An 11805-nucleotide genomic window follows, 5' to 3' on the forward strand; every position below is an offset into this window, starting at 1 on the left:
GGCGGTGCCGGAGGAGCGCAGCGAGGTCTTCGCCACCGCCTTCGCCCGCGAGCGCGACGCCGTCGAGGTGCTGCTGGCGCCCGGACCCCCCGAGGCGGCGGCGGCGGCGGCGGTGGAGGAGGCGGCGGAACGGCTACAGGCGCTGCAGCGGCGGGTAACGGACGCCGTGCGCTTCCTGGCGCCGTACGAGCTGCGGCAGGCGCAAGAGACGCTGGCCCGGCTCCAGGCCGCCCTCGCGGGCCGGCGCCAACAGCTACAGCCGCAGAAGCGCTTCGCCTTCAGCGCCCGCAAGAAGGAGGCGCCACCGCCGGCCCCGGGCACCCCTGCGCCACGCCTGCCCGAGGGCTCCGGGGAGGAGGTGGCTGAGGCTGGGCCGCCGCCGTGCGGGTTCCGTGGGGCCGAGGGGCAGGCGCTGGAGCTGGGCCCAGACGAGCTGCGGCAGCAGGATGTGGTGCTGGCTGAGCTGTGTGGCTGCCGTGTGCTCATGCGGGGCAACCCCAACACGCTGCGGGTGAGCAACTGCCGTGACTGCACGGTGCTGTGTGGGCCTGTGTCCACCTCGGTGATGGTGGATGGTTGCCACAGTTGCATCCTGGTGCTGGCCTGCCAGCAGCTGCGCACACATGCCACCCGCAACACGCAGCTGTACACAGCTGTGGTCAGCCGTACCATCCTGGAAGATTGCGCTGGCATCAGGCTGGCGCCCTACAGCTGGGCCTACCCCGGTATTGAGGCCGACTTCGAGGCCTCTGGGCTGGACCTGCACCGCTGTCGCTGCGATCTGGTGGATGACTTCAACTGGCTGGTGCCAGACCAGCCCTCGCCCAACTGGAGCATCATCCACAAGGACGAGCAGGTCACCTGCTGGGACTGAGTGTGGCCGTCGCCCTCACCCTGGAGTCAGAAGTAATGTTAGCCTTGATTTGCCTCACAGCCACACTGTGCCATGGGCCTCCCCTCCCACTAGCCTGGTGCCTGACCATACAGTCCTCCCACCGTCTCCACCCTGGAGTTGGAAGTAACTTTAGCCTTGATTTGCCCTGTGGCCACCACATGTCAGTGCTCGGTGATGTGGTGGGAGCAGATCCCCGTGTTGGACAGGTGCTGGTCACGGTGCAGTTGACCGATCTTATAGAATCAATTTGCTGCTGTAATAGTGAAACCAAGGTGCTGCGCTGGAGCTCACGGCCAGAGCCTTGGTGATAATTCCTCTGCTTCTGTGCCTCAGGCACCAGAGACTCTGCTGTTCCACCTGGATGACAATGAGCCTCTAAATAGGAGTATGATGCTGCCTGCTTGTTAAGTCAATGAAGGGAAATCTGACCTGCCTTCTTCCTACAAGGTGAAAAGCAAATCCTCAGGAGGGTGGGATTTGGAGGAGCCTGAGCTCCCCAGCATATATAATAGCCTGTGACCTGGTCTTCAGCAGGGAGAAAATGTGTTCTTATCTCTCTCTTTACCTCATGCAAAATAAAAGTCTAGTGAGGACAAGGCCACTGGTAGCTTTTGCCAGTATTAGCAGCTAAAGGTAAGTATGGGGTCCCAACATAATCTTGGTCTGTTAGTGCTGGTAAAAGGTATGGGCTGCCTTGTCTATATCATCTTTTCTTTTTTTTCCTAGCAAAATTATTTTTACTAATGTTAAATAGTACACAATTAACTTCTGTGAATACAGACAAGCCCTTAGATTGTGAATTTACACCATTAAAGTAGGTGCTGTTTGACAAGGGTCTGTTAAACTGACAATTGCCGGAAAAAAAAAAATACTTGCCTAGGAGAGATCTTTTGTAGACACCTGGGAGTTTTGCTGATAGGTGGAAGCAAGATGGCTCTTAATGTACCTGGCTTTGTCTAGCTGGGAAAATTCCCCTACCCTGCTGTGGTATGAATTTACAGTGTGCTGGCTGCTCTGCACTACAGGTGGAAATCTTACTGCATATTAAGTGCATCCACCTAGGGAGTTAGTGCATTGGATACTATATACTGTAAATTCACACAGCTGCCTGCAGCATAGTGACTTTCCATACAGCCATGCCCAGGCTCTTGATCGCTACACAAGACATGAGGTAGGCAGCAGCATAAGTAGAGGGTACAGACAGTTCTAAAAGGAAAAAAAAACACTTGGGCAAGTCATAGTTCGTAATTCTGTGTACTTCCATCATGCATCTTCTCAACAAACTTTTTTTTTTTTTTTACAAACTTTATGTTCATTGATTTGTTTTTGTTTGTGTTTGGGGTTTTTTAATTTCCATTATGAAGAAAAAAATAATTATGCTTAGCAACTGAGATAAAATTAGTACAAGGACATGTTTCAAATGTTCAAGTCATTCCAGTGCAAATTGCAGATGAATGCAGGCTAATCTCTGTACTCTTAAATTCCATATGGTTATCTTTACTAACATATTAAACATTGCCTTGCCTACAAAAAAAAAAAAACACCTGTGAGGCTGAACAGAAACTTCCCATGCTGGCCAGTTCATTGTTTTACCTTTTGAGACCCATCTTTAAGTATTTGATTCTTTTTGAACAGCAGAGAATTTCACTTATCCATCATTTCTTTCTAGAATTAAAGGTTTTATTTTGAACCATGGGATAATAGAGGAGTTGGGTTTTTATAAACAACAACTTTTGCACATTTTGTTTACTTGCACTAATGTGTGTGTTTAAGTTTTTTTTTCTAGGTTTTATACAGTGAATGTACATTTAACAACTGTACTTACCTCAGCTATTGTACTGTTTGTTTGTATTTGGTTAAATTTTCTGCTGTTTTGACAGTTTTCTGAAACTAATTCAAAGAAAATAAGTGTTGCTTCTAGTGTTAATGCAATGTATCCCCAGGGAAATTTTTCCAAACTCATTATTAAAGAGATGCGATCAGGTGAAAGGTTAAGTGTTTAGAGCTATTGACAGGCTGCTGCCCTCCCCCGCACTACCATATTTTCTCACATGAAACATGTCTTTCCTCAAACCAGTCGGGAGAAGCCTGCTGCCAAACTTACAGACCTCTGGGGGTGCCCCCCTGGCTGATTATAGGCTTGCATTCTGGATCGTGCTGGCATGTGGGCTTAGTCCATGGCTGGACTCAACACATGGAGAGGGAGTTGGGCCACAGCCAGACCTTGCAGGTGGGGCTGAAGCCAGTCTGGAGCTTGAAGTCTAGAACATGGCCCTAGGCTGTAGGTCCCATGTAGCACACAGAGCTGGCAGCAGGCTTGGCTCCCTAACTGCTGCTACCCTTTAGCCAAGGTAAGAATCTGTTTGCTGCATTTTCAAAAACAGAGTATATATTAAATTCTAGGGTGAGAAATATATGTGAGAACATATAGTACTACTCTTTTCCCACTTTGCAGATCCTTGCACTGACAATGAGACCATCTCTCCTTTTCCCACTCTAGTTCCATGTTGATTAAAAACAGTTTGTCTTGGGTCTTTATAATAGTCAAAGAAATCATTACAAAATGGCACTGAGGTAGAAAAAATGGGTGTTATGACTAAATTCCTGCATTACTTCAGCAAGATAGAGCAGTGGATCAGTACAAAGTACCTTCAAACACCAGTTACAAAAATGCAAATCTTAAAATACTGAAAATCAGTTACTTTCTCCTGAGTGCTTCCCCCCCACTTCCCTTTTTTTTCCCTGTCTGCTAACCAGGTTTCTTTTTTATTTTAAAGAAATTTCCAGCACTAATTACTGCTGCCTTTCCAAAGAGTGGCTGTAATGATTTCTTGCCTTGGGGGTGAGAGAGGGACTTGAACCTTAGTCCCCTGTAAAGTGACGATTTTCTCTAGGAGTAAATCTAAGACATATTTTGTTCAAGGAATCCCATGTGCATGTAACAATAAGTATAGCAGCAGTAGTGTTAAGTCTGGTCTTAACAGTTTCTCAAACTTCCCAGAGGCTATACTGTGTACGCTGCTATACATGTCTGTTAAAAATTACATCCCTGTCTTGAAATATATCTAAACCAGGCTAAGTTTTAGTATCTGTGAGCAAAAGATGATGTTGAAAGATATGGTATGCAAACACTCCGAGTCTGCAGTGAAAAATTTGTGTTGGACATACTGGATATTATCTAATTGTGTCAGTATAAGAGCAACTTGCAGCTTTCTGAAAGGAAAAAATGTGAAAGAAACATTAAGTTACCAAAGTACTTGAATAAAAGGGATTAAATAGTATTCATCATGATGATTTTTATTAAAGATATACATGTAGGGAAAAAGTTGTTACTGTGGGGGTTTTTTAAAAGCATTGGACTGACTCCCCTGGTTGCTCCACTAATCCAAGAAAAAAGTATTCTCTCCTAAAGGCAATGTACTCTGCAAGGTGAAGGGGGAGGGGGAATGCTCTCATTACATGACATTACAGTATGGTAACCTCCTGCATCCCAGGACTATTAGTAGGCATGATAGAGTTATTTCACTGACAACCCTTTCTGCCTGAATTATGTATTGGCAGCTGTAAGCAACAAAAGCATAGTTGGGTCCTATTCCTTTCCCTTAATGTGAAATGGAAAATTGTAACAGAAGTATAATGCCAGTGATATAAATATCATTCATTGTTTAGTACTGTTTACAAAAGTGTCTAAAGGATGAAATATTGGTAGGAGTACAGTTTAAATGACTATTCCATAAAATATTTCAAGTACAGTTTAGCAGCCTGTTTTAAGATATTTTGCTTAATCCTGCTCAACACTTTCCTTTGTTGATAGCAAAATCATTTTTAAATAAAATGTCAATGCTAACAGCTATTTATGCATTTGAAATGCTTTATTTTATTATAAAAATGAGCAGCTACTTCTGACTGCGTTTTTAATAGCATTTTAATATATAGGGTCAAATTCTGTCATCTTTAGTCCATTGCAATCCAGTCAATTTCAGTTAAACTAATTCAATAAGGTGCAGGTTTTGTAAGGAAAGTAGCATCTGCCTACAATCTTAAGAACTCCATCAATTTATCTAGCCTTCCCCCTCAGTGCAATAAACATATTAGAAAACTTTGCACTCATAATTCTTTTTAAAAGGAGAACAGAGGAGCTTTAAGCCACTTTTTACTTGAGTGAATTTGTAAGTAGAGGAATTATCTTGGACAACATGCCTTAAATTCTACACAGAAAATGAATTGAGCAAGCATGTGTAACATTCTCTGAGGGAGACCAGTTTAAAAAAGTGCAGAGCTAATTGCTCACCCTTCTGTTTCTAGATGAATTTGATGGAGCTGGTGGGCACGTCTACAGGAGACGGCTAATACCCATTGGACTAATTCTATTGCATGTTAGCACAGCTAGCAAAAACTGCTAATGTACAGTAGATTAGTCCAATGAGCATTAAGTGTCACCAAAAAAGCATTAATCTGTGCTAATACACAGTAGCACCAATTATGGCATATTAAGTTTAGTACCTGTTATTACAGGTACTAAACTTAATGTGCTGTAATTATGGCGCATTTAAATGATTATGTAGATGTGTCCAGAGTAGAGTACTGCAGCTATTCTACTTCTGTCTCAAAAGTACAGAAGGCATACGGACTGGGTACACACAGTAATGTAACAGTGGTGGCACAAACGGTTGACACTGCTCACGGAGCAGGGAAGTGTGGGAATGGAACTGGAGAGACATCTCACAATCCTCACCCTCCCTATGCTCTGCTCCTTCCCTGCAGCAAGGAGTGCGTGGCTAGTAGTCACTGCTGCTAAGGAAGATGTCGCCTGTTTTGCTGCTAAAACCCAGGGTTTTTTGACCACGATACGCATGTCAGCAGCAAGAAAAGGAGGCAACATCTCCAGTGAAGTTCCAGGTACTTCAGCATGGGCTGCTGTTGCAACTAAGGGCATAGTACTGGCCAGTTAGACATCTGGGTACCATGGCACTTAAGACTTAACATGATGCAGGGTGACATCTCAATCCTACTGCCATTAACAAGATTTGGTCATCAGTAGTAGGGCCAGGATTTCACCCACGCTATCCAGCCATGAGGGATGTTGACTGCCTCAGCTCTCATTTAAGTCAATGGGAATTTAAGACATTTGGCATTGTACTGAAGTGGCTCTCTAGCTTCCCTGTCTGCAGTTAACACATCTCTGAAGGTCTGTGGCAAAAGTAAATGACAAAACTGTATGCCAGCCTGTTTAATAGATTTTAGAGAAGTAAGTCTGAAAGGAACCTCAGTTCATCTAGTCCAACCAGGGATGGAACCTGCAAACTTAAATAACTCTTCTTACATGCAAGGTAAGAGTGATAAGATGTGAAGAAGTATATACGCAGTCACTGGGCAGTAACAATTGTGCGTTTCCATGATTTATGTTTGCTGTAAAAACATTTTAACTTTTTCTTAAGGGTTCTGTCCTCCTTAAGCTATTTGCTAAATACTGATGACAACAACACCCCAAAAGAATTCTCAGTGGGATTTTCCTCAGTTTTACAAGAAGAAAATCGTTAAGAATTCTCACTAGCAGGATTTTCTGTGGAGCTTGCTAGGCACAGACTCAACACTTCCCTTTCCCATCTCACACAGGTTTCTCCCCTGCTTTCCTCCTCATATTAGAGCAGAACCTGGAAGGCAATGGATGTTAAAATATATACAGCTGATGAATTTGTTTGGGAAACGTTTCAGGATGGCTTGCTTTGAGTAACCCTGTAGAATGGCTTGATTCACTTAATCTAGGGCTGTCAAAGATATGGTCTGAAGAACCCTGGCATTCAGCCATTTGTGCTACCTCAGATCTGGAGTCAACCCGCACACTGCACAAGGCATGTGCCAGACCAGCTTCATGCATGGGCTAGGATATGTGGTGCATACTCTGGCCAGTCCAGGACTGGGCTGAAGGTGGCATTCATTCATTTGGTTTGGGACACACCAAATATGACATTTGTGTAGGCTGGTCTGGGACCCACGCTGCACACAGTTCCCCCTACTCCCAGCCACTCCAAGTCAGGTGCCATATGCAGCATGGTTCCTAGAGTGGGAACCACATGAAGCACAATACCAGATTGGCCAGAGTGAGTACCACATGGGCTGGATTTGGCATGTGTGTGTGTGTTGGGGGGGAGGGCAGGGGGCATCCATGGGCCAGATCCGGCCTGCAGGGTCAGCCACGTACCATTCATCTGGCCAGCCCCACCCCACTCAGCCAGCCCATGGGGCCAGATATTTGACACCTCTATCTTAATCAATTTTAAATCTGTAGAAAGGTACATTTTCACTGGAGGATACTACCATTAAAGTCTAGCAATTAGCAACTGCATAGGGCTTTATCACTAATATTTTATTATTTAGTTATTTATTTTGCTAGCTAGGAGTACAGTATAACACTGCATTTATTTAAGCAGTTACATAGCTTAATATAAGATTCTCTCTACATGTGAAGCTAAAGGCATGATGGGATCTAATGTGCAATTCACACAATCACACCTCCTGCCGTGCAACAGCTGGTGGGCTTCCAGCCACGGAGGCACCCCACACACCTGTGATGCTGGAGGATCATTGCTGTGGTGAGCTCCCTGACCTGGGAGTGTCTTGCCAGAGGATCACTCCCTAGACCTAGGGTTTTTACTCTGGGTGTGGTGCACCCCTGTGATTGGGAGCCCCATCAGCTGACAAGACTCCCAGCTGCACATGCACATTAAAGCTCAATAGCAACCAGCTATAAAGTTAGCACACATTTTCAAGGTTTAACTTTATAGCTGGCTGGTGCTTTTTACGGTGTTATAGGTACTTGGCACACATAGCTGGTCTCCAGTTAACTGCTCAAATCTTGTAATGTGGAGAGTTGGCCTAAGATTCTTATTATTGTTACATGTTAGAAAACAGTGGATGGTGTACTGTTTATTAGAAAATACCTGTCATTTTTATTATGGTTTGTTTAAATCAGCCTGTATTAAAATCAGCAGTTGTGATCACCCAAGTGGGATCAGTGGATGGTCCTAATGGGAGACATCTGATATTAGTGTCTCCTGGACTGAGGCTGTCCCACAAATCTTGGCTTCTGCAGATTCAAGCCGTTATCATCAAATGTGTCATACCATAGTCATAAAGCTTGACCTCAAAAAGTTAGATGTTTCCCTTTCCAGTTCTTTTGGGACACAAAAAAGGACAGAAGCTATAATAACCAAGATTTTGATAGTGTTGTGAATTCAACAGGCTGGGTTTTTTATTTAAAGTTTTTAAAATATTAGAATACAGTCTAACAACACGTTGTATATTAAATCCAGATTTCATTTTAAACAGGCTTATTTTTAAAAAGAAAAAAATAAACTTAAGAAAAGTAAAAAATCAATTTCAGTTTAATAAAATATGTTTATTAACCCCTGAAATAGTCATTCCTTTCTTTCTCAGCATGATTCCTCCCTTTTCTGTCCCCACTCACTCAAAGCTTCCTGGGCTGCAGCTATTGCCATTGTACTTTCTTGTATGCAGCTTATTTGTTGTGATCAGAGACTTCATCCATTCTGTGAAGTCCACAAAGGTTGCAAAAGCTAGTTCTAATAGTTCAATATTTCCTCTGAGGCAGAAGATCAGACAATCATTCAGGGTTTCCACTTGGTGTCTTGGTAGTCTTTTGTTAGGACTTTTTCTTCCACACAAATATTGTACAACCATGTGAGATGATCTGTGGCCATTTGTGCATTTTCCTTAAGAATGTCTATCTGCAGTTCCTGCTCATTTAACTAAACTAAACAAGACCTTAAACTACACTCCATAAACATGATCACTGATAACTGGTGTAATAGCAGCCTCTACTGCATCTCTACAGGCCATTACAAAATTCACAGTCTTGTTTTTAAACTTTCTTTATTCAAATCCGTGGCATCATTTGCTTGTTTGAACATCTTGTATATTTTCCACTAACCTAATCCTTTTGCAGCAGGATAGTAAGAAACTGATGCAGCTTGCTTGATGCTATTTCTTCTACAATCAGTTGAAACTTTTGGGAAGTGAATTAACTTCTATTATATTCTGAACTGCATTCAGAAAGTCTAGTTCTCGAAAATAAGTTATAATATCTCCACTGCCTGTGGTGGGATGGCTTTAGGCCATTAAAAAATGTATCTACTGCAATCAGAATGGTCCAGTATGAACTTTGTGGCCATGTCCCAGGACACAATGGATTAAGGTTAGATGCATGCTGTTTTTACTGGCAATCATTGTTACATTGTTTTGTTGGTATCTTTTGTGCATCTATCCCTTACCAGAACTTTCATGTTTATGATACCCAGGGGCCTTCATGTACCATAATTTTGGGAGTATGCCTGACTTGAGCACCACAGGAAAAAAATATATGGTGGAGGAGACAAGATCTTAACCTTTCTCTGGCCTGGCCATATATATGAGTGCCTCAGGCAGTAACTTTCATTGTCTATAACTACTTTACTACATAAAAAAGAATTCAGTACTCTTTGAGCTGAGCCAAATGCAAGTTCTTGGCACATCTATTGGCTTTCAGGAGTTCTGCAGTTGTCTTTGGAGCCATGATGCTTTTGAAGGCAAGTTATTAATGCTATCAGCATAATAATACAGGACATACAAGGTCTACTTGCATATGCACATTGCTGCTCTGGTGGGCTTCTGATAACTTCTAAAATAAAGACAACAGTGAGTATCACTAGTGACCTTGCAAACTATTTAAAGCTATATTACATTATTGATACACCGACCCAACCATAGGGTGCAGCTTTCATATCTACCACAGTGATGTTTAGTGGAGTCAAACGTTACCTAGCAGCTACCAATGTCCACATCAGTTTTGTGTAAATCTAAACTTTGCAGTATCCACATAGAGTTACACAGGACCTTCCTCCTTGGTGTGCCTGATTCATATATCTTGTTTTACTCCTAAATGAAAAGTAGAGCAAGTTTTTCACGTCTTTTGTTGATCCATATTCTTGGATTCTGTAATTCTGTCTCAGTTGCTAAAGAGTTTACTATCACTGACACAAGGAAAACTCTTTTGGGCACTCAGGTAAATATTTGTTTCAAACAACCTAGTCAGTATTTTTCAGCTTAATGCTAGAAATTCAATCCATTATAGTGACCTGCACTGCAGGGTCATGTGGTATTTGAATGACCAACAGAGAAAGACTGTTTCAGTGCTATTTTTTACACAGAAATATTTCACATGCACTCCAAAAAGTAGCACTTTCCATCCCCTCTGTCAATGAGCTGATATCCTTTTTATGCTTGTTATAATTGCCTTCTTTCCTCTCCCCCTCACCCCCCAACACCTAAGCACCCAAAAAGGGAGTCAGGAGCTGGGAAGTGACAGTACAAACAACCAGTCTGTTGCTAAAGAAAAGTTTGAGCTCTTGGATTCACTATAATGTGCTATTGTATTAGTGAATGGGACTGTTACCTTTGCCTGTGGTCAGGTGCCCAGCCCCACTGTAAGCAGTAGGTAGAACTGAGAAAACCCAGCTTCCCTTCATGAAAGCAGTGGCAGTGGTCCTGCTGTAAAATAAAACCAGTAACTGAATATCCTTTACAACAACTTGAAGAAATGTCTCCAATACCCAGTGCTTTCTGATGGCAACTGACTTCAGTCTTGCTGGGCACTGTCAGAATATGAAGATATCAATTCTGAGACTGAGCTGCTGCTGCACCTATTACTACTATTACTCTGACGGTTATATAATCCTTAGTTTGCCGATAGAGTTTTACTGCTAGTAGATGAAATAATTACATTGATCTATATTACACTGACGTTTTCCACAGAACCATTCCACTATTAGCCACTAGGGGATGCACGTAAGTCACATGATCTGTACTTTCCTCCTTGGGAAAGTTCTCTAGGCCGCCATCTGTCTGGGGAAATAAGGTCAATCCTTAGTAGAGCCGCTATCCTTTCTAATACATTGTTTCAATACCTAAAGTCCCTCTCTCACATTCTTACTTCTTTTCTTTCTTTCCTTTTATTTTTTAATCCTATGTGATTTTTCTTTTCAATGTGTTTAGTCCATTTTGATTTGTTGAGAAGAATTCCTATCTAGTCCACAGATGACTATAACTGCAGAACATTTGCTGGCTCTCCTTTCCCCCTCTCTACCCCCAGTTAGAAGATCAAATTGGAGGGGAGCGAGAGATGAAATTACGAAGAGGGGGAAGAGAACTGCATTGAAAGCAGCTACACTTGCATATATAATATCCTGATATTGTTGCTCAGTGTAAGGGCTGTGGTTGCCTAATGGATATAATGGGATGTAATGTCTTTCTAACAACATTTTGTCTACAAAACAGGAATGTATAGGAGCCCCCAGATTCTGCATTGCACTCTGTATGCCCCTTGACACACTTTTGGGATATTTATAGGGACTATAATAGCATTTCTTATATCTTAACTAATGATGATAAAGCAGAGATTCTTTTCTTAATCACTGTGTCAAATTCCTTTCTGGTGTAACTCTACTGAAAGTTATTCTTTTCCGCATATCCTTGACAACCCTCTTTCTTCTATTTGCTCTTCCATGGTTAGCCAATAAGACACTCATGACAAGTGTTCTGGATTTTAGGCCATGATTTATTTTGTGAATTTATCTGCACATTCATTTTCCTTTACTCTTGCCAGAAAGAGTAGAATGGTATATTCTACTTGCTTCCAAGGACCTGCACAAATTTAGGGTCTTTAGGTCACAGAAAATGATACCCTCAACTGTTCCCACAACATTTAAGCTGAAGAATGTCATCTAGGAGAAGGATAAGCACTAAAATATTGTTTCTGGGTATGGGTTAAAATAACTCAAAACAGTATATAGAACATACTTTTCTGGTGATATCATTTTAGGAACCCACACCCTTGGCTCCCCAAAATAATCCAT

The 11805-nt window shown here is 42.5% G+C and overlaps 1 protein-coding gene across 1 annotated transcript in view; it reads left to right on the plus strand.

Annotated features, from left to right (window-relative positions):
• The window catches only part of TBCC (tubulin folding cofactor C), a 4374-nt gene extending 260 nt beyond the window's left edge, over positions 1–4114 (plus strand). The window contains exon 2 of the mRNA XM_019549418.1: positions 1–4114. This exon is cut by the window's left edge and continues 18 nt beyond it. Coding sequence (XP_019404963.1) covers positions 1–874 — 874 coding nt within the window. The 3' untranslated portion in view covers positions 875–4114.
• Positions 4115–11805: the final 7691 nt, after the last annotated feature.

Source organism: Crocodylus porosus, unplaced genomic scaffold (genome assembly GCF_001723895.1).
Source record: "Crocodylus porosus isolate Cpor-Errol unplaced genomic scaffold, CroPor_comp1, whole genome shotgun sequence".
Taxonomy (NCBI): domain Eukaryota; kingdom Metazoa; phylum Chordata; order Crocodylia; family Crocodylidae; genus Crocodylus; species Crocodylus porosus.